The sequence below is a fragment of the Pleurodeles waltl genome, chromosome 9, assembly GCF_031143425.1.
Source record: "Pleurodeles waltl isolate 20211129_DDA chromosome 9, aPleWal1.hap1.20221129, whole genome shotgun sequence".
Taxonomy (NCBI): Eukaryota; Metazoa; Chordata; class Amphibia; order Caudata; family Salamandridae; genus Pleurodeles; species Pleurodeles waltl.
In genome coordinates, this window is record NC_090448.1 from 380,688,032 (window position 1) to 380,712,339 (window position 24,308).

Sequence of the window (24,308 nt, forward strand, 5' to 3'; positions counted from 1 at the left end):
TTTCCACCCTTGAGCCAATGCTACAATATATATTATATATATAATTTTTGGCCTTAAATTACCCCGAAACTACTGAACCGAGTTACACCAAATCACAAAAAGTGTAATCTGCCTTAGTGCCAAATTTGGTGTAATTTGGATTAGTGGTTCGAGCTGTAGGCGTTTCTAAAGATCCTATGGAAAAATGAATGTGGAAAATGCTTTTTGGGACCCCCTGTCTTTTTGGCCCCCGCTTGACAGATCACCCCGATCCTTTCAAGACAGAAACTGAACTTAGCAAAGTACGTGTTTTGGAAATTTCGTGAAGATTTATCAAACGGCGCCAGTTATTTGCAAAACAAAAAACACTTTTTCTGTAGAAACTAGGTCCTAGCTACAACTACCTAGTGGCGACTGCCACTAGGTAATATATATATAGATATCTATATATATCTATATATCTATATCTATATATATATATATATATATATATATATATCTATATATCTATATCTATATATATATATGTAGAGAGAGAGAGAGAAAGAAAGAGTATATATAATATGTAACTGTTCAATTTGTTCCAATATTGCATCTAAGTTCTAAGGATTCTGGTGACTTCATAAACCAGCTCTATATGCTACTCTTTCAAACACCTGGCTAGATGACTGTTTATTGTACAGACACACTTTACAGCACTCTATTGTAATCCGATCTAGGTCAGTGATATATATATATATATATATATATATATATATTACATATACATACACACATTAAAAAAGAAAGGTTACAGGGATGTTATAAATAGGAAATAGAATTAAAAAAACCTTAGAAGTACACAAAAAGACCAAAGATTACAGGGATGTTATATTCAGGTTCAGATTGTACACAAGGTAACTATAACTCGTGACCTCGCTATACACAGTTTTCTCATCAATAATTTTACTGTAAATATTATAGTGATATTACCAATGAGGTCATAGATTTCATGAGTGATGTAATATCTGGAGTAATCAGCAGTGTATGGCGAGGGCCAGTGTTATAGTTACCTTAGGCCACAAGCGTTTGGCTACTGAGACAAAAGATTCCCTTGCGTCTTTGTCATTTGTTCCATCCACAGGCCCTTCTTCTTTAGACCACAATACAAAGGTATGCTGCAGCCTCGTCTTCAGGCCACGATTAACATGCACTTAATGCACATTACTGGAGGGGCCCAAGCTCCTTAGGCTACGACAACTTGATGCCTACAGTTATTACCTTTTCCAGCAGATTAAGTTGGCCATCATGTTGAGGGTTCTGTGGACTGTTATTTCTTTCTCGTTCTAGTGTTTTGGAAGGCACAACTTTATCAGACATTGCAATGAACCCCTCTGTCTGTATCCCCTTGTGTGCCATCTTCACTGGTCGCCTGCAGATGGAGTTCCTGGGGAGAGAACCTGTTCGAGTGAAGGTGCTGCGTTCTGTCCTTTCGTCCCTATAATGACTTATGTCGCTTTGCTGGAAGGTGAAAGTCTCCTCCTCAGAGCCTGGAAGGCAGAAATCAACAGGACTAGAGATATAAAATCACAAAAGCAATTAAGAAACAAGTTGCATTTACATGCATGAAAAGCAAGACTGATGAACTCATGACCAGAAAGTAAATTCCCCCATCTCCACACTTTCATTTCCAGACGAGATCCAAGTTGCCCAGACCCCTGATAGTGTAAGTTCCAGTAGCAATACGAAATAAACCTGAAGTTTGGAAGGAGGTGGGTGTCTAGAGTGCAGTGGGGTTACCAATGTTGTCTTATATTTTGTTATGTTATATGTGTTTGTACAGTGCACAACTCTCCTGGAGGGTATCCTGGTGTTGAAGCAGGGGCTGTATGGCCCGGGGCACAGTGAAGAGCCAGGGTTTCAGTTTCTTGTGTGATTTAAAACGGAGGCAGCTCTGATGTGTAGGGGCAGGCCATTCCAGGCATAAGAAGCAAGATAGGAGAAGGCATGACTGCCCGATCTAGTTCTGCATATGCAGGGGGAGCGCAAGTTAGAGTCCAGCTGAGCGAAGGTGTCTGGTAGTTTTGTGGAAGTTCATAGTGTTTATAAGATACATGAGGCCAATGTTGTGAAAGACTTTGTATGGGTGCGTGAGGAGTCTGAAGTGCTCATCTGAGGTTTGGGAGCTAATGTAGCTGTTTGAGGTTGAAATTGACTTGGATGCGAAATGTGAGGCTGAGCCTGGATGCTGAGTTCTGTTTGGTCTGGATTGTTCTTATCAGTTGAGCGTTGAGTCTGGCACAGAGTGCATTGCCTTAGTCCAGTTTGGTGGGAATGAGGTCTCAGGTGATGGGTATGCAAGTGCTGGGGGCAGGGGAGCCATTTGAAGTTCTTCTTGAGCACCTTGAGTATGTGGAAGGAGGAAATGGAGACTGAGTTCACCTGCCTGGTCATGGTGAGTTGGTTGTCAGTTGCTATTTTGAGGTTCTTTGCATGAGTTACAGGGAATGGTGTAGATCCGAGTTCAGCAGGCCACAAGGTGGATTCAGAAAGCAATTTGTCTTTGCTGAAGATACTTCCACCTTGTCTTCATTGAGCTTGAGGCACTCATCCAATGCTCATTAATCTATTATTGATCATGGTGTTAGAAATTAGCATATTCAGGTGAGAGGTCAGTCTTACTAAGCTGAGAAGTAACATCAGTAATTCATAGAATGGCAATTCTGACATGAAGGCACTCACCTACCTTTGTGTAGTATGAATGTTGATGGCAAAATCAGGAAAAGTAATTTTAAAAGATCCAGGACAGATTAAGGGAGGAATCCATGTTTGAGAACAAACACTGATCTTGACACTGACTCCAATTAACAGTGCTGAAGCATAAAGCAAAATGTGGTGAACAGGTGGGCATGCTGCTTCTCACCTGCTGTCAGAATATTTATTATGTTGCAAAAATTGATAGCTATCCTTTTAAAAATCTTTTTGTTATTTTCATAACAGAACATTGGCAGAACTATATCATATGCTGTTTCTCACCTAAGCATATAAGCAGACTCGAAATGGCATTGATTTATACCCCCACTCTCCCCCTACACCCAGAGTAACACAACACATTCAGAATCACAATGGAGGCAGCTACAACCTCGAGTAAATATCGATTAGGCTTACAACATCAAAAGGTTTCTGGCATCATATTGAGTCCCAATGCCTGAAGGGTTCTTGGACATGACAATGTCGAGAAGTCATATTGAAAGAAGTCCATCAGGAGCTTCTATGCCCATGTGGCCTCAAATCTTTTCAGCATGTGTAGGTTCTGCATGATCATTTCCATGACCATTAGTGAGTAGTGTCTTATGGACCACTGTGTGATGTCTAATGCTAGTGGTTTCTTCCACTTAGGTGCCGATTCCTGTTTCCCAAACAATAGCATTTATGAAATTACTGTTCATATTTGCAAAGCAAGGCCACGAAGGCACAGGATCCTAATCGGGAATTTGGGGAATGGGAAACCCAGCCACCTTCTTTGTGTTGCTTAGTACTTCGTTCCTGTACAATATGATCTTTGGCAGGACCACACTATATGCACCATTGTGCTCTTGATACCACACCCTCTCCAACATTTGCCATCATAGAGCGGGAGCCTGCAATTCAGTTTACTTGGTATCTAATACCACTTAAACATAATTTGATACCATATTTCCGTGCCCTGCACACTGCAAGTGATGTTCAGGATATCATTCCATAAAACCTGATGTTCTTCTTGTATGATCTATTATGCCCATTGTTGCATGTAAGACATCTGCCTAGTTAATGTGTGTTTGTGGGGGGTGGTGGGGGGGGAAAGCACAATGCGTACACTAGAAATAGTTGTGACTTTCTCCTTCACCAATCCCAAAATATGGTTAGCACAGCTGAAGAGATTAAATCATCTGCTCTTGAAACAGGTCCCTAAGCATTGTACTATGTCAACATTGCCAAGTTGAACGTTTTCCTACTAGAGTTGGGCTGAAGTTGTGTTAAGCATGTGAAGAAGTGAACGGCAATGGGAAGGAAAGGAGTTCCTCATTTTGTTTAGTATAGTCCATGCCTCCATGGTAGGCCTGATTAAGTCTGAAACATATGTCACTGCTGGTCTTGATTATCTAGGCAGCAATAACACCACAGATGGGGGCCTTCCCAATATATTCTATTCCATGAAGGCTCATTATTTCTCCGTTACCAGAGAGACCACTCAAAGCTATTTTTTAAGCAACAACATAGTACTTTTCAATGTTAGGTAGGACATCAACCATCCTCACGACTTCAACCTACTCTGTGAGAACCTGCATGAAATTTTGGGTTTTGCAGAGTTTCTATATGAACCTATAACAAGCGATTTGCATGTAAACTAGCTCTAGTTTGGGGATAGCTAATGGAAGAGACTGAAGGAAGTACACCAATCTCTACAGGATGTTCATCTTCCGGATTGCCATCCAGCAACCATGAGATAACTAGGTAGCCACATTAAATCAAGTCAGTTCTGATCCCTTTTATAAGATCTGGGTAATTAGCCATATAGAGTTTGTGCACAATTGATGTTGTCTGGATGCCGGAATATTACCTTGTCCAATACATAGAGGACAGGGACTCAAGCTTATTTTTCACCGACTGGCTGATCTGGATACCCTTTATTTCTGAATTAGTGAAATTGACCTGAAAGCTTGACACTGCCATAAAGCGTTGTAAAATGTAATTTGCAGTGGGTATGGAAGCTTTGGGTTTCATCACTGTTAAGAGAATATCATCTGCAAATGTGTGTATGTTATGTGAGAGACTTCTGAAATAAATCCATACCACTGACTTCTGGGGCTTTGTATGATCAGTTGAGCTAGAGACTAACCGTCAGGTCAAAATATAAGAGGGGACAATGGGCACACTACTGCATGTCGCTGCAGAAGTGAAAGCTCTCTTTTCCCTATTAACTACAACTTTTGCCAATGAGGCCATGTATTCTTCCCATATATACTGCTTCATGTTAAAGCCTATTCTGATCTTTTCTAGTACTTGGTGCAGAAATGCCCACTCCATGAAGTTGGCAGAGAGGATCAGCAACACAATGTATTACCTACTGGATTATTCGATGAGATGCAGGACTCACTTGATGTTATTGAACATATACCCATTTTTAGTAAACCCTGATTGGTAGGGATCGACCAGTTATGGCATACATCCCTCAAACCTGTTAGCTAGCATTTTCATAGATATCGAAGTACACATTAAGTAGCAAAATGAATCTGTAAGGCTGCTCTCTCAGTGTTCTCACCATCTGTATTAAGTTTATGGCCCTCATTATGACTTCAGCGATCAAAACAATTGACCGCCGAAGTCACGTCCGCCATCAGTGACGATGGTCTTGAGATCACCATATTATGACTCCTGGTACTTCTCTACCATACATTGGGCAGAGAGCTGCCAGCAGCCATACTGGCGGTCGGCAGTCTAGTGGAAGTTGCTCCGGTAGCACCGCCGTGTCATCACACCACATGCCATATTACAAGTTTGTAATTGGCGTGGCAGTGTTGTGGTGACTGAGCGATGTCGGTGGAGCAGGCCCCATGGACCCCGTTCCCTCCCGGACGACCACCGCAAGCAGGTAAGGTGATCGTCCTACAGGGGAGGGGGGAGGGAGTGTTGTGTGCGAGAATGGGGGTGTGAGTGTGTGTGAATGGAAGGGAGGGTGTGAGTGTGTGTGCATGTATCTGTGTGAATGCAGAGGGTGTCATGGACACGTGTATGTGTGTGAATGTGTGTGTGTGGTGTGTGCATGTGTGGATGGGGGGCTGGTGGTTAAGTACAGGGTTCAGGGGGAAGAGTTGTGTCTATGGGGTTCTGGGGTGGGAGTGGGAGGGGCAATGGCTGTTTCGGGGGGGCGTAGGGAGTCGCATACTGGCGACTGGAATGTTAACTCCTGTCGCCAGTATCCTTTCTATGAGGGATTTCCTGGCGGGGTTGCCGCCAGGAAATCCATGGTGGAAAGGAGACTTATAATACCGTCTGCAGTATAAGGTGGACAGCTGTGCCAAAGGTGGTGCACCTTCAGCCCAGTGGCCCCACCGCCCTGGCGGTACAGGCGGTGAACTGGCTGATTTGCAGCCAATTCACTGCTGCGGTCCTAATTTGGCGGTCCTGCTCCGCCACTCTGTTGGCGATGTTACCGTCACCATCAGCGTGGCGGAGCAGGACTGCTAAACTCATAATGACCTGCTAATTCTGCTTCCCTGAGTGTCAGTGACTCTGCCGGACTCAGGAAATGAGTTATAAAGAGGGTTTAAATGTTATGTCAACAGCGAACAGAATATTTTGTAAAAGACATTTGTGAGCCTGTTAGAATTTTGTTAGATGGGAGGTTTTTTCCAGATCATCTCTCATTGTCTGTGTGAAGGTGGGCAGCTGTAAGGACTCCAAAATGTCAGAGATTCTATGTGTCACAGGGCGTTGGCTACTGTATTGTTCCATGTAGAATGCCTGGAATGCACGTGGTTTAGCCTTTCTTGCTTTGGATATGGAGCCATTCTGTAATTGTACATTTGCTATGCTGGAGAACACCTTAGATAGGTGCAGTCGAGCGTCCAGTTGCTTCCCGGCCTTACCTTTTTCATAGGATTTTTCTTTCAATCTCAATTGCACTCTTTCAGTGCTCGTTCTTCTCAATAAGAAATCTATTGGGCAACTAAGCTTTGTCACTCTTCTTTTTAATTTGAAAGGTTTTCTGTTCCAAGTTCCTTCTTTAACTTGCTTTTTATGAGTGACCAGTTGTGGCTGTGGTGTGCTCTTATCGAGATCACCTTGTCTCAAAGACCTGCTTGAAGGCGTCTCAATTTACATGGGGTAGAATTATGTCTGAGTAAGCTCAAAGTGATCTTGAATTTGCTCTTTCATTTAATATATTATATATATATATATATACATATATATACATATATATACATATATATATATATATATATATATATATATATATATATATATATATATTATCTTTCAAGACCAATGAATCAAACCGGCATGTGTTTTTCAGTCTGTCTAGTTTCCCCATGTGAGAGCCTATACTATGGGTGTGTGGTCTAAGCTGGCTATGAGACATCTCAATTTTAACCCTCTGGATTAGTAGTGTACTTTTTTTTTTTCAAACAAAAATGATTGTAAAATAGGTTCTGTTAGAGTGTGAGAAAAAAAATTGCTCCTTCTGAAGTGGATGTGTCTCACGCCAGATGTCTGCGAGTGCAAACATTGCAAGTGATTTAAAGGTGTGGGTCATTTGCCGTACTGAGTATCTGTCTTATGGGTAGCTGTCTAGGTCTGGATTGTGGATGAGATTAAAGTCACTGACTCAAAACATTTCATGACATGCTCTGTCGCTGCAAGTTTGTCATGTAGGTCACGACTAAGGGGAAATCCTGTGAATTCAGTTTACCTAAAAGAATGATGTATCTTCTTTCTCTTGTATCTATGAGTGCTTCCAAAACCTTCATAGAAAGCAACCTGTGAAAGACTATCCTGACACCACACATTCTTTTGGCTTTAGATGTAGCATTAAACTGTGTGGTATAATTTCTATGTGATTTCAGTCTTGTAGCTTTCATAAGGAGATGTGATTGCTGGACACATACTATATTGGATTGTTCCCTCATGATTGTGCGCTATACCTTCTATCCTTTAATTGAAGAATTGAGGCCCTGCGTTTTCCATGAGGAGAGTCTAACCATTAGATATTTTTTACCAATGGTGGCTTCTAGGTCTGGGAACCTGGCTTGTAACATCTTCCCTAAAGCCGGTTGAGGTGAAGTACCCCTGTCATGTAGTGTGTTCCTTGAAATCCTCCTCCCATTCACTCACTAACTGTAGCACAGACAGAAGTTAAAGAACACAACCATTCCCTTGCAGGAGTGAAACAATGATGTTCTGGAGGTAACACCCCATTACAAAGCATCTTCCTTCCTCCAATCCGCATATCTCATGACAACTTTCAACGGATAAGAACAGAGTATGTTCAGGCTTACACCAGATGGCATCTCGATTGGGGTGACTCCATCGCCATTCAGTCACCTGGGGGGCACTTTACTCCTTCCTCCTCTCTTGGGTTGTACGACTTGACTTCTTTTCCCACCTTCCACTTCCTCAAATTTGTACTGTGTCATTTCTTTTGCACAGTGTCAGATGCTACTTGCCAGCAGACATTCTCTGCCACCATCCACGGATCTGACTTGAGTGGAGCTTATCATTTATTGTGCACATTAGGGTAAATGGGAATGCCAGTGTGTATCTGAGCTGCCTGTTTTTAAGTTCAGCTGTGTCTTCAGATAGGGCTTTTCTCCTGGCCTGGGTAGCCTACATGAAATCCTGATAAAGTTGCAGTACTAAATTTGTAAATAAAAACGCGCCGTGCCCAAAGGTCTCTGCTGAAACAGGTGGCTGTTGAAATTTAATGTGCAAGCTCGGAATACTGAGGCAGAGTAATCCTGAAGCCGCCTCGGGCCTTTTTAAATCCATTTACAACTTCTCCCTGCCCCTCCAGCTCACTCTGGCTGCTTTCTGCTTTCTTCCTTTATGGCGCTTTCTCGTTATTCTCTTCCTCAGTCTTTCCCATATGTGTCTTTTGCTCGCAGTAAATGCCTGAGGCAGAAAAATAAGTGCCGGAACTCAATAATAAGTGCCGCTGCTCCGCACCGGAAACTGCTGGCTCAAACTTAGCACTGTATAGATGCATTGTGCATTTCATGAAGTCTATGGCTGCCCGCTGGCATGCCACCCTAAGGACTTCCTCTTTAATCTCGATGAGCTTTATTTTTCTATTATGTCCCTTGAAATTTTCCCAGGGGCCATGCGAAGTGCAAGGGGGGAGGGGTAGTGGGGATGGGGTTGGAGTGGGGGTGCCCAGTGTTTGAGCGGGGGCAATCCACTCTATGTGCACACACAATTCCAACCCCTTGAGGACCATCGTCATACCACACATGCTTGAAAAGTAATTTGCAGAAGGCTTACAGTCATAACTTCAAAGGATTCTCTAACAATGCACATGCAAATATTGTCTTTACTTGATCTTAAGGGTCTTCACATTTCCTTTTCAACTCCTCCACTTTCCTGTCTGTACATGTTTTGCATTGGAATGTAATGGTGCAATGCCTCCTCCTTGCCTCACACATGGTCTCCTTTGGCTTGAATATCCGTGGACAGACCAGCCAGGCACCCTTGCCCTTTTGCTCTGACTGCATGTAGATGTTTGATCAGCATGGAGGTCAGTTTGACCTGCATGCATGTGAGGCAAGTGAGCAGGTCCTTTTTGGTGACCAGTGTGTGGTCAAATGTTTTCTAGTTGGCCATCCCTGGATCTGACAGCCAGGTTGGAACAGTCTGCAGGTCACACATGGCTGCTGTTTACCCTTGCTTCTGATTTACCATCAAGATTTAAGGCCTCTCTGGGTCTTCAGCAGGTCTGTTCTCTTCGTCTGTCCTGTTAGCCTCTGCTAGAGTGCTCTTCACCAGGACACCTCAACACCTGCAGCACAACCATGCCCCCCCCTCTTCGAATTTCATCACCCCTCATCAGCTTCATCCTCAGGGGTTTGCTATTGACATCAGGTATGTGCAGGTGAATTTCTACTCTTATCATTTGGACACTCTTGGCAGCATCAGGTGAGACGGCACAACATGGGGCATATTTACAAGCCCCCAGCCCCACTGGAGCATCACTTTTTTTAACGCTCCCGAGGCGCTGTGCACTGCACCGTATTTACAAAGTGGCATTAAGCCACTTTTTTGTGGGTAAACGCCACCTTTTAAATACGGCCCCTTAACACGCAGCATTTGCATGGAAGGGGCGTGCAATGGTGTGTTGCAGTGGGTGTTCCACAGCAAACGCCTATTGCATTTTGACGCTGTCCCAGATTTTTCGAGATTTCATAAATCTGAGGCAACGACAAAAACAAATGCCACCCCAGGGGTGGTGTTAGCATGGTGCAACAAGGAGAATGCTTTCATTTTCATTGCAGGAATGAGTCCTTTACTGCACAAAAAGTATAATTTGAATCTATTTCCTCTTTGTATGGATTCGGCAAAATGTATCATACCTGCAAAGAGGAAATTACAAGGAGAAATAAAGATATTTCTCCTCATTACGCCAGCCTTAGGCAGGATCACCACCTTGACGTAAACCCATGTATACAAGTCTTTGTAGGTATGGGTTTGAGTCAGAATCCATTGGTGGATGCACAGGAATATCCACACACCACTCACAGAAACAGAAGCAAAGAAGCACAATGCGACACATTGTTTTACTTTTTTAACAAAACAACAAAATTAACCATATGCATTGCTTTGTAAATACCACTAATGACTGTGTTAGGTCTGTGTCAAAAAAGTGATGCAAACCCGAAGGAAAATCCTGGAACATCTGGCCCTTAGTCGTTAACCTTACTGTTTTATTTTGTTGCTTCTATTATGTCATTGTTACAGTTAACTGTACACATAAGTAGGCAAACCCTCTCCCTGGCAAGGGGCTCCCATACACCCTCTTTGATCATACCTGAGCTTAGATGCTTGCAGCTGACTGGTGTCCCTGAGTGGGGTGTCAAAGATCCTGGTGTGCCTGGCCCATCATGAGGTTTAAATCTTTTTTTACACTCAGCTGTCATGTGGTCCTTGCATTGCTTCAGCCAATTTATGCCGCACTCTGCAGATGTACAAAGACAGAATTAGAGCAAGATTTAATCATCCTCCTCATAAACTCCCCTGTTCTCAGATGAATGACTGCCTATCCCTATACATCTGTGCCGCCTTTGTTTTGTGTAGTGTTTTGTTGCTTGCTCTGGTACTGATAAATGCTTTACACATTTCTCCTAAGTTAAGTCTGTCTGCCCACTACTGTTAGCTTTCAATTTCCATAGAAAATGAGTTAGTGTAGAGAATTAATGCACACATTTGAAATTGCACCTACTTGAGTGGCCGCAAATGTTCACGAACAGTACTTATTAATGGCTAATAAATGTAAGATTTTGAGCTTATGTTTTGATTAATGTAGTAGCATGTCATATTAGGGGCTATGCATTATGTATTAGCTTTATTAATCATAGGTCTTAATTTAGCGAGGTCTTGGGCCTAATTGCTCGGGCTCATGTCAAGCTAAATTTCTTAGGCGACTTATAAAATGGCTGCTTAGAGAATTAAACTGTGATTTTCCAATGTACTGACCAAGTGCTCGTGGCTGAAATTCCTTCTCATGAGAACTGCTTGCTAGAATATGCTGTACTAGCTAGGGATACAATGTAAAACGTAGTGTGTGTAAAATTGACCTTCTCAGCAGAAGACAATGGATGCACTGACTGGAGTATAAGCAGCTACAATCTTGATGCCTGACAAGCCCAACGACAGGAACAGGAGAAGAGGGGCCAATCATCGACATGTGAACCGTGTACTATTAAATTCTTAGATTTGGGGTTCTATTTTCATTGGACTAAATGCAAACATGCAATTCCTTAACCAATAGTGATGTGGGAAGTAGTTTTAGGAAATCTAACTTAGCCAGACTGCACTGAGAGGAGAGGGCCCACTTTCCGATTATTCTTTTCCGAACTGCATGAAGAGACTTTACTTTTCTGAACTTTAGCTGAATTCCGATGCCTTCCTGACCAAACTGATGTCCAATTGATGAAGATTGTCACATCTTGCTGAACCATTCTGAGGCAAGGTATAAGGCGATGTTACTGATTGTTATGGCTATTTGCTTTTGTCCCTAGGTACCAACCGCTAATTTTGAAAGAGTCATAGTTACATGTTTTCCAAATTTGTGTTGACTAAATTGTTCTAATCTGAAGTTAGTTAGGGTACTCACTGATGATGCTCGCTACATGTAATAACAGTTGATGTCTTTTCTTTGCTGAATCTAAATGTTTGTCATTTCATTTGCACAGTTATTCTTGCTATTAATTTGTACTGCACCCTAAGAATGAGTATTGTTCCAAGCTCTGATTAGATTGCGATTCTTTATATGCTTTGGGCAGCCAGAATAATTTTTGTATGTTTATCATTTGATTTTGAGACTAAGGGGGTTATTACAACTTTGGAGGAGGTGTTAATCCGTCCCAAAAGTGACGGTAAAGTGACGGATATACCACCAGCCGTATTACGAGTCCATTATATCCTATGGAACTTGTAATACGGCTGGTGGTATATCCGTCAATTTACCGTCACTTTTGGGACGGATTAACACCTCCTCCAAAGTTGTAATAACCCCCTAAGTTAATTGACATTAGCATTGTTGATATAGGGAAATAAACTTTCTAACTTTTACATAAAGGTATGATTATTCATGGCTTCGAGGTCACCGTGTGAGGAAATTACTGACTCCTATTAATTATTGATGTAATTGATTGTTATTGATTTGTATTGGTACGGGGTTACATGATGGGAACTACTCGAAGTTCCATCGACCTACAATGCGTCCCCTTATAAGTTAACTTAATAAGGTGTGACGCACTAACACCGCTACAGCTACAACGGGTTGAGCTAAAGTTTAAAATATCGAGACCTATACCCTCACCTAGCACACCATTATGACATTATTACTTGGTGAGGACTCACATTCCTGCCAACTAATAATCCACCTTCTCACACTGGCGTTCAGCAGTGGAATCCAGAACTTATCTTTAGCTATACCACTCAGCTACTGAGCTACAAAATTAAAAATAGCTAAATTGTGATTGGAAAAATTGTTTTTGATTTTTAATTGGTATTATGTCTTTAATTTCATCATTTGTGATTTTTCTAAATTATTCATGATCAAATTTTCTGCACTTTTCAAGAGTCTTCTCCTAACCTATTTCAAGAGAAACCTCCTGGGAAGAAAGTGAAAAAAAGCTCAGCCAGCACTAACACTTCTGAGATGGCCTTCGCCACAGACAGCTAGAAGCCCGGCTGCCAACCTTGGCACTAAGAGAAAGATAATTGGCTCTCAAAGAAAAGTCTGGCCTAAGAGGAGAAGAAGGCCAACCTGTGCCTGAGGTCCCGCAGCAGTGGTGGCTGTGATGAAGAGTAATCTGCAGGTGTTAACTGTGCCTAGCTTTGTCTTAGAGGTTGACATCGATAAATGGTTTGCCTCTTTTGAAAGGGCTTGTAGAATGCACAAGGTGGGTCCATAACACTGGGGTTCTCTTCAGTGGGAGCTAGGAACGGTAGTGGGGAGGGATAGGCTCCTGACTTTAGAGGAGGGGGTAGCTGAATCTTATCAACACATGAAAGATGCCTTAGTAGAAAGGCTTGGGCTCACACCTGATGACTATTGTAAAACTTTCAGTGACACCCACAAGAATGCACAACAGTCCTGGGTAGACATTTTGGACAATCCAGTGAAGACACAATAAGACTGGATAAAAGGTAATGAGGTTACAACTTATGATGGGCTGTATAGTTTGATTGTCAAAGAGCATATTTTAAGTAACTATTTTACAGAGTTGTTACACCAGCATCTAGTGGATTCAAAGTTATCTAACCTCAGAGAGACGGCTAAGACAGCTGATGGGCACGCACATGTACATCCAAAAGGTCAGTGGGGGTGATACTAAGAAATGGAGCCATGCCCGTCCAACAGGGAAAAGAGGGGAACAACAAAGATAAAAACAAGGAATTTTCACAGGTGCCCCAAAAGCCTCTCCAAGAAGGGGAGTCCTGTACCTTTGCCAAGACTAAGTGGGGAGTGTACAAGGGTAAGAAATCGTTAGACACTGTGAAGGCTGGGGTGTGCCTAGATTGCCATCAGCCAGGACATAAGAAGTCAGGCTCTGTTCCTAAAAGGCCTCCACAGGCTAAAAAATCCAAGGGATTGCAAGTGTGGTGGACATTTGCCCAGGGGAGACCCAGAGTTACACTGAAGCCACTTTAGTCTCTGTGGGTGGGCCACCTTACCTCCCAGCATGAAGTACAGGCAACGACCTAACGTCAATGGGACCAGAGTAGACACTCTGAGGGATACAGAAGCCAGCATGATCACTGTGGTTAATAGGCTGGTGTCCCTACAACAAATTATCTCAGACGTCCTCCATAAAGTGGTCAACACTGACAATAAGGTTAGGCTTCCATCCAATGGCAATGCTCAACTTTGAGTGGGGAGGGGTTACGGGCTTGACGAAGGTAGCTGTGAGCCCTGCCATTCCAATGAAATGTCTGTTAGAAAATGGCCTAGAAGCATCTGCTTGGTCGGAGGTGGAAAGGAAGACCAATCCAGAAATCCTGGGTCTCCCTGAGTGGGAGTATGTGGCCACAAGGGTCCAGAGAGCATGTGAGGGGAGGAAGGATGGAGTCTGGAACAATGACTCAAGCCCCCTCAGCCAAGTTTAAGGGCAGGAGGCATGGGAAACAGGCCACAAAAGTACCCCCAATCCAGAGGTAATCCAACTCTCCATATCTGGAACTTAAAGGGAAAAGAAACCCACCTGAGAGAGCTTGCTGAATTAGGAGGATCCTCCAAAGGAAGAATTCCACCAACGGAAGAAGATATGTCCTACTTTTGAGGGTCTTCGGCATCAGGCTGAAGTCTATTCACAAGGGGAAAACAGTGGCACCCACCGAGTCTACTGCAAGCAAGGTGACCTGCATAGTGAGGCTAGGGTCCCACAACCTTGAGTATCCAGGAGGTTGATGATCCCACAACATTATAGTGCCTTCCTCTTTAATTCAGCCCACTACATCCCCTTTGCAGGATAACTGAGGCAGGTCAAGATCTGGGACAGGTTGGTAAACCACTTTTACTGGCTCCAAATGTCTGAGAAAGTGAAGGAGTTCTGTCGCTTAGGCTTCCTACCAAGTCGGTGGCAAGACAGTAGTGTGACTCAAAGCTCCCTTAATTCCATTGCCTGTAGGTAGGAAGCCTTTTGACAGGGTGGGGATTGACATTGTTGATCCCCTGAACCCTCCAACTGCTTTAGAGAATAGCTTTCTTTTAATGGTGGTGGACCATGCCAAGGTACCACAAAAGGAAGTGTCCTTTAGCTCCTTTGAAGTTTTGTATGGACAGCCTGTTAGAAGCCCCTTAAGATTAGCCTGAAAAGGGTGACAGAAACGTTTCCAAGAACCCAAAGAGGACATAGAAGAATATGTGCTAGGCCTGCACTCCTGCATGGCAGAGTAACTGAACTAGTCTAACCAGAACCTAGAGTCCAGCCATGAGCTTGTAAAGAACAGGTATGACCAAAAAGCTTCCTTGGTAAAATACCTGTTAAGTCAAAGTGTGCATGTGGAGCCTGTGACTCCCACAGCCCTCCATAACAAGTGGACATGGCCTACAAAGTGCTAGAGGAGATGGGCGAGGTCACCTACCTGGTGGGCCTAGGCACTCCCAAGTATCTCCACAGGATAATTCATGTCAACCTTAAGAAACCACACTTTTACATGGCAGGCATGACTATGCTCACGGTAACTGTTGGAGGAGAGAAGGCGGGTGACCCTCTTCCAGATCTCTTGCCCCATAATGCCAAGGATGGGTCAGAGGAAGGAATGGCCTTCTCAGTTACTGACAGATGTCAGAGTCGTCCCCATGAAGCCAGCTAAAACCAGCAGACCCTCAAGACAACCCTGCCGGGACACACCACAGCTCAGAACCATCAAGCGCAATTCCAAACAACTAGAAAAACAATGGAGCACCACCAAAGAACCCACTGACTGAACTGCCTTCAAATCAGCACTCAACAAGTACCAACAATGCATTAAGGACACAAAAAGAGATACCTTCACAGACCACACCAAAACAAGCCAACCACACCAAGGAACTCTTCAACTTAGTTAGAGTGTCCTTCTGCCCATCAGCCACCAAGAACACAGTCCACCCCTCCCAAGAACTCTGTGACACCCTGTTGGACTACTTCCACAGCAAGTGTGAGAAGCTGGCCTGGTTTGCAGTGGGTACTAGAGGTACTTACACCTTTTATAAGGTCCAGTGATCCACCTCAGTGAAATGTAGGCAGTGTCTAGCAGCTTAGGCTGTCTAGAGGTAGCTGTAGCAGAGCAGCCAAGGCTGAACTAGGAGACATGCAGTACTTATACACAATAAAAGACAATACTCAGTGTTACAAAAAATATAGGTACTTTATTTTAGTGGCACAAGGCCAAAAATATCGTAGAGGCAATACTCCTACAAGAGGTAAGTATTATACACAATATATACACTAGTAACCAAAATCAGGTAAGTAAACAGTCACAGAATAGTGCAAACAGTGAAAAACACAATAGATTGCAATGGGCCTAGGAGCAACACAAATCATATACTAAAATAGCGGAATGCGAAAGTCGGATTCCCCACTAGGCAAGTGTAGTGTGTAGAGGGGCACTGGGAGTGTAAGAAAGCACCAAAGGTAAGTAAAGTACCCCATCCCAGAGCCCAGGAAAACAGGAGTAAAGTACAGCAAGTTTCCTCAGAACAAACTAGAAGTCGTGGTAAAGGATTATGCAGGAACCAAGCAAGACTGCAAGAAACCAACAATGGATTCCTGGACCTGAAGACCTGTGGAGAGGGGAGACCAAGTCCAGAAGTAGATGAAGCATCCAGGAAGAACAGGAGCCCCTGCCAGCCTGGATGAAGTACAGAAGTGCACCAAAGAAGATAGTTGCTGGTTCCTGCTTGATGCAAGAGATGTCCCACGTTGAGTCATTGGATGCAGGCTGTTTGCGTCAGTGGATTCCAGTAACAAGCCTTCGTTCACGCAAGAACGTGTTTTGTGTCAAAGAGGTGCCGCCCAGACCCAGGAGGGACCTGAGAGTCTCAACTCGGACTGAGGAGACAGAGGGGGCTTTCAGCACTTCAGAGAGCCCTCAGAAGAACATGCAGCACCCACAGGAGTCCCAGGTCACGGGGACAAAGGAGTTGCAAAGTGTGTTCACCGCAGCACTACACAAAGGGATCCCATGCCGCCAGAGAACAACTCAGGGAGCTGAGCGTTGCAGGATAGAGTGCTGGGGACCTGAGCTACGCTGCGCACAATGAACTTTTGGAAGAAGTGCACAGAAGCCCAAGGAGCGGCAGAGGAAGTAATGCACAAGGGTACTGTCTGGCACTGGGAGGCAAGCCCTTACCTCTACCAAATTTAGACAACTGGACCTTTGGACAGTCAGGATCACTTCAGCCCACCACCTGTGTTCCAGGGATCATGTTCGTTGACAGGAGAGGAGTCCCAGAGTACTGGTCGTCGTTGCAGAGAGATGCCCCCTGAAGCAGGGAAGTGACTCAGTCACTCCACGGGAGATTCCTTTGGTTCTTCTGGTGCAGGGTGAAGACAAGCAGTCCTCAGAGCGTGCACAACCTGGAAACTGTTGCAGTTGCTGGCTGGAGCTGAAGTTGCAGGTCACAGTAGCCTTCCTCTATACTTTGTTGCAGTTATAGAGGTTGCTGGAGCTGTCTGCGGTTGATCCAACGGTCAGAAGCTGAAGCAGAGGAGTCCTGGTGGAGTCTTACAAACCGAATCTGAGGAAACACCCAGAGGAGAGACCCTAAATAGCTCTGAGAGGGAGACCGGCTACCAACCCAGGAATGCACCTATCAGGAGAGGTCCCTGAAGTCACCTGCTGGCACTGGCCACTCAGATGCTCCTAGAGGGTCCCCACACCTTGGAATCCAAGATGGCTAACACCAGGGACACTATGGAGGAGCTCTGGGCACCACCCCTAGGGTGGTGATGGACAGGGGAGTGGTCACTCCGTTTCCTTTGTCCAGTTTCGCACCAGAGCAGGGACTGGGGATCCCTGAACTGGTGTAGATTGGATTATGCAAGGAGGGCACTGTTTGTGCCCTTCAAAGCATTTCCAGAGGCTTCTGTGAGGATACCCCTCCATTTCCTGTAACACCTATTTCCAATGGGAGAGAGTGTAACACCCCTCTCCTAAAGGAAATGCATTGTTCTGTGTTCCTGGAATTGAGCTGCTCAATCCACAGGAGGGCAGAAACCTGTCTGTGAGGTGGCAGCAGCTGGGGCTGCAGTGGAAACCTCAGAGAACTGGTTTGTCAGTAATGGGGGCCTATGGTGGAGCTCCCCGGGTGTATGGAATTGGCCCCCAATACCAGATTTGGATTGGGGGTTCAATTTCACAATCTTAGACACCTCACATGGCCATATTCGGCGTTACCATTGTGAAGCTACATATATGTATTGATATATGTAGTGCACGCTTATAATGGTGTCCCCACACTCAAGAAGTCCGGGAAATTGATCCCGGACAACGCAGGGGCACCTTTGCTAGTGCAAGGGTGCCCTCACACACAGTAACTTTGCACCTAGCCTTCAGTAACTGAAGGTTAGACATAGGTGACTTATAAGTTACCTGGTGCAGTGAAAATAGCTGTGAAATAGTGTGTGCACTATTTCACTCAGGCTGCAGTGGCAGTCCTGAAGGAGTCTTTGTATGAGCTCCTCATGGGTGGCAAAAGAAATGCTGCAGCCCCTAAGGATCTCCTAGAAACTCCAATGCCCTGGGTACCTAGGTACCAGATACTAGGGACTTATAAGGGGGGGTCCAGTGTGCCAATCTAAATTAGAATATGGAGTAACTAAACTATAGTGACAAATTTGGTAAACAGAGAGCATAAGCACTGGAGTTCTGGTTAGCCGAACTCCAGTGACACAGTCAAGCATACTGGCAACACATATAGGCCACAAACCATGAGCACTGGGGTCCTGACTAGCAGGATCCCAGTGAGACAGTAAAAACACACTGACAAACACTGACGTACAGGTCAAAAATGGGGGTAACCATGCTTGAAGAAAGCCACCTTCCTACAGAAAGGTAGCCACCATCAACAACAAATTCGATCCCCAGCCCACTGAATTTTACCTCCTCCTACCTCTTCAACCTCTGAACCAAGGAAATCAGTGCAGAACTCACCAACATCATCAATGCCTCCATCACCACTTCCCTGACAGATGGAAGCACTCCTGAGGTCATACCCCTACTGAAGAAACCCTCTGCCAATCCCAGGGAAGAACTACAACCCCTTCTTGCTGTTTCCATTCCCCACCAAAGTCCTCGAGAAGACTATCAACCACCAGCTCATCAAATTCCTGGAAAAAACCAACCTGCTCTATGCCTCCCAATCCGACTTCCACACAGACCACGGCACCGACAACACCTGATAGCCCCACTGACGAAATCAGATCTATCCTTGACCAAGTGAAACAGCAGCCCTCATCATCCTCGACCCTCAGGCACTTTCAACAGCATAACCCACCAAACCCTCATCAACAGACTCAACTGCATCACAATCCAGGGGGATGCCCTCAAATGGATCGCATCCGTCCTCACAGGACGAACTATCACCCTTCGTCTCGGAGCCCAAGAGGATCATCTGCGGCGTACCCCAAGGATCGTCCCTCAGTCCCAACATGTTCAACACCTACATGACACTCCTTGCCGACATGGTCAGAGCCCACAGACTCAACATCATATCTTACGCAGACGACAAACTCATTCTCTTACTTACTGACGACCCCTCCACCACTAGAACAAACTTCTGCAATGCCATGACCAGTGTCTTCAACTGGATGAGGACCAACAACCTGAAGCTCAGCACTGACAAGACAGAAGTGCTGATCTTCATAAACAACACCTCTCCGTGGGACAGCATCTGGCGCCCCCCCAAACTCAGACCATATCCATACCTACAGACCACACCCGCAACCTTAGCATCATCCTCAACTAAAAAACACACCATGAAGTGCCAAATCAACGCAGTTACCTCCTTGTTCTTCCACGCCCTCCGAAAAATCTTCAGATTTATCTCCATCAACACCAGAAAGACCATCACCCAGGCCCTCATCAACAGCCAGCTTGAATATGGAAACATGCTTTACACTAGTATTACTGCCTAACTCCTCAAAAGACTCCTGTCCATACAGAATGCAGCAGCCAGACTCATTCTCCACCTCCCCAAGCGGACCCGCATCCACCCCACCTCAGGAACAATGGGCTCCCCATCTAAAATTGATCCTAGTTCAAGATATTGACACACAACCAGGGACCAGCATACACCAATCACCACCTACATTTTCTCCAACCCACCAGACACCGGCTCTCTGACTCCCTAGTCCTCGCAGACACACCTCCCGCATTCACCAAACCCACAGCGGAGGTTGTTCCTTCTCCTACCTCACAGCCAATGCCTAGACAACCTACCCCACCACTTACGAACATCACCTTGCCTGGTGGAATTCAGAAGGGGACTCAAAACCTGGATTTTTGACAGAGCCAATTGGAACCTTCAGCACCCAGACACCCCCTAGGGTGAAGAGCAGTGTTTTATAAATAAGTGATTGATAACTGATTGACTGAACAGCAACAGGACTGTTGCCAGTTACTGGAACTGTTTGTTAGACATTTTCCCTGACACCTGGTCTGACCTAGTAATGTGTATATGGCACAGACACTGATGACAGTTTACCTCTCAAAACAAAATCTACAAGGTGCCAGACAAAGGTACTTCAGGGGTAAGCCAGAGGTTGTCAAAGTGTTGGACCTAAGGATAATTAAACCCTCTAATAGTCCCTGGGCCAGCTGTCTGGTGCTGGTGTCCAAGGCCAATCTGAAAGGGGAGACCCCAGAACTCAGCACCGAGTCCTCTGTAGTTGACACAGAATCTGTCACCAAGACTGACGCACACCCCTTTCCTGGAGCTGATGAGCTCAGTTACGAGCTACAAAGTATCTTAATACCTTTGATTTCACCTCTGGGCACTGGCTAATTGCCCTAACTGAGAGAGCAAAAGAGAGACCAGCATTCTCCACTCCTAAGGCTCTCTCCCAGCTTAAATTGATAGCATTTGGTCTGAAAAATGCCCCTGCTACCTTCCAGAAGCTGGTGAACAGGGTATCATCTGGATTGGAGGCCTTTAGTGCTGACTATCTTAACAATATAATGGTCTTTAGCCCCACCTGGCAGGAATACCTGACCCACCCCACCCCCAGAGACGTGCTCTAGGTCCTGCAACAGTTAGTCCTGACTGTCAAGTTCATCAAGTGCTAGATAAGGCAGGAATAAGTTGTGCACCTGGGTCACTTTGTTGGTGGAGCCTTTCTAACCCAAGATCCAAACCATCATGGCTTGGGAGTCTCCCAAAACACAGCCTCAGGCCAGAGCCTTTCTGGGCCTGACTGGGTGTTACAGGATGTTTGTGAAGGTGTAGGCCACCATTTTTGTCCCTCTAACTGAGCTCACTCCCTGGAAACAGCCCAAGGAAGTCATTTGGACCGAAGAAAATGAGAATGCCTTTGACACCCTGAATCAAGCACTTTGTACAGCTCTTGACTTTAGATGACAGTTTGTGGAACAAACAGATGCTTCAGAACAATGGAATTGGGGCAGGATTATCACAGTTGAGTGGTAAGGGACAGAATCAATGAGTTGCCTTTATTAGCAGCGACTCCTCCACAGAGAGCAGGGCTGGAGTGCCATTGAGAAAAAAGCCTCTGTCGTGGTTTGGTCACTGAAGAATGTAAGACCCTATCTGTTATTTCAGGGTTCAAACTGACCAAGTCCTCTCAGATGGCTCGTTCATATGGGAGAAGAAAAACCCAAACTGTTGAGATGGTCCATCTCCCTGCAGGGTATGTCCTTTGCAGTGGAGCACAGACGTGCGACTGACCATGGCAATGCAGATGGCTTTTTCAAGTTCTTCTGCTTAGATGATGAGACCTACCAAGGGAATGATTAGTTGCTCTTCACCTTTCCTGTGGAGGGGGCATATAATAAAATGTATTGTGTGGAATGATTACCCCCATTATTTTTTTTAGAACTGATGCTGTTGGTTTTTGGACTCTTTACCCTGGGACCCTGGTAACTAGGTTCCTTTCTATGTGCTCTGACCCTTAAAAACATATTGGATTGGTCATAAACCCGACAGGCCCATTCAAGTTACCTATAAGTCCCTAGTACATGGTACCCCTTGCACCCAGGGCCAGTCAGTTAAATTTCACTAGTGGACGTCAGTGCTTATTGTGCACCACTAAAGTGACCATATGAAACACAACCCTAGGCCTGTCTCAGCAGTCTAGTTGTGCAGTTTTAAAACTGCCAATTCAGCCTGGCAAGACAACCCTTTTGCCAAGTCTAAAACTTCCATTTGAATACTTTTAAGTGTGCCCTAAAATAGGCCTACATGTCCACAAGGTAGGGTGCAAGTAGGACACGTGTACTTATGTTTTACATGTCCTGGCAGTGAAAAATCTCCAATTATCACTGTGACAGGGCCGGCTCTACCATAGAATAGCATGGGGTTACCTTATAACAACTTATAATGAATAATTTCAGTTTGGGACTAGCTAGAAAAATGATTTAATGACTCATTTAAATAGTAACTCAAACCTCATACTACTTGTCTAGTTAGATTTTAAAATACTAATTTTAAAATGGCATTTTTAGAAAGTTGTCATTTTTCTACCTAAGCCAAATGTGGCTTTCTGTCAGTGTTCAGCGTCACCTGAATGCTAATTGCTGTCCCATTTTGGGAGGTGTATTTCTCCTAGACAATGAACAAATGGGCTGCTGGCGGAGATGCTTCTTCCCCCTGACAGGATGGCCATTTGGGCTGTGTCCAGGAACTTAAACTTCAAAAGTTACCTAATTTGTCACAGGCAGATGTAGCTCACACCTTAGCAAGCCCCCTTATTTTCCTACTAGCGAGCAGGCCTCAATTTCTAATGGGAGAGGGGCTACCCCGAGCACTGGTTTTGTGTGATCATAAAGGAGGGTTTGCCCGTTATCATAGCCAAACCTCTGGGTGGGCACAGGAAGCTCTGCACAAGGAAAGAAAGCTCCAGATGGGTTTGTTTTCGGTTGAGAGCTGCTATATGGAAGTTTACAGTAAAACACACAGTGTGTGCTGCAAATGTGGGAACTTATTTCCCATTGGTTAGAGAATGGCCAGGAGTTTCCCCCATTCACATGCTGGCACAGGGCATAAATGTGGCACCCTCAATACCCCCTTTGGAATACATCTGGGCCTGTGGACGACAGAAGGGACAGCACCTGTTGTTGAACCTGTGGAGCTGGACCCCATGGGCTGGACCTGCTAGCGCTTGTACCCAGCACACAGTATTGGACTCCAAGGGTCAGTTGGCTGACCTCCCCTTAAGCTACAGGGACACAAAAGCTGCAAGAAGATCACCTTTCTGAAGAGCTTAGCTGACTAGTTCCAAGTGGATCTCCATTGGACCCTTTTGATGGCTTCATCAGGAGTGAGACCTGACCCTAAAGTGGTGTCCCTAAGGTCTTGGAGCCCTTGGATAAGTGTCAGAGTGCATGCTTCCTGCCTAATCCCAAAAGCAGATTTACAAATGGTTGCAGGGATTTTTTCCTGAAGAACCAACAGAAGATAGGGACTAACCTACAAAGTCAATCCGATGAAAGTGTGTTGCAGCTGGGCCAAAGAATCAGAAGACTCCTGCTCAGTTTTTCCACAGCAGCAAATCTGTTTCGGTGGAATGTCACACAGAATATGTCCAGCTTTGAGGAGCCCTATTTGGCACCAGCTTGCAGTTTTGCCCTGCTGGAGGAATTTGACTGTGTGTGAAGGAAGAAATCTTCACTTTGTGAAGGTGCCAAAAGTATCTGGCTGACGAGGGACCACCCTTAGGTGTGAATTTCAAATCAATCCTGCTCTGAGCTTTCCTGCCAAAAAGTCGATGTATTCACAGGTATGTCGTCTGACGGCTATTCGGCCAAATGGAACCCATCTTGCCAACAGCTTGTTGCCTTGCCCTGCTGTGGATTTTTGACTTCCTTTTCAGAGACAGAAAGTACAACTTCAACTCGATTGAACTGGTCTCTGTATTTGACCCGTGCTGCATCACAGTCAGCCTTAACTTTTAACTTTGACCCAGTCTAGCCTGACCAGTGACCTGCATTTGGCATTTTGTGTTTTTTGGTGCTAAAACCTAGTTCAGACTTTTAAAATTAATATCTCCGGTTCTCCTTTTTGGATTTTGTTGTTTTGGTGTCTATTTGTTCATTAACATTTTCTCCATTTTAAAACAAAATGGAGAGGGACTTATTGTGTTGTGTTGTTTTTTTTACATTTTAACTGTTGTGGTAGTGATATATGTCTCACATATTTCTCCTAAATTAAGCTTGTCTGGTCGGTGATGCAGCTACCAAGTGTTGAGCTCAGGTTTAAATTATGGAGACCTAAGTGGACCTAGTACAGAATTGTGAAGTTACTACTTGGTGAGGGCTTACGTCACCGCCGACTAATCACCTTTCCCACAGTATCCTTTTTAAAACCTCACACAGACAAGCATTTGTGGGCTCTTCTCTCCATGCATTTCCTGACCACGTATTTCACAGAA

The 24,308-nt window shown here is 44.7% G+C and overlaps 1 protein-coding gene across 1 annotated transcript in view; it reads right to left on the bottom strand.

Annotated features, from left to right (window-relative positions):
- The window catches only part of LOC138259338 (RAS guanyl-releasing protein 4-like), a 289,402-nt gene that overhangs the window by 35,087 nt on the left and 230,007 nt on the right, over positions 1 to 24,308 (bottom strand). The window contains exons 15-16 of the mRNA XM_069206978.1: positions 10,520 to 10,666; positions 1,240 to 1,508 (exon numbers count right to left, since the gene is read on the bottom strand). Coding sequence (XP_069063079.1) covers positions 1,240 to 1,508; positions 10,520 to 10,666 — 416 coding nt within the window. The remainder of the gene's footprint in view (positions 1 to 1,239; positions 1,509 to 10,519; positions 10,667 to 24,308) is intronic.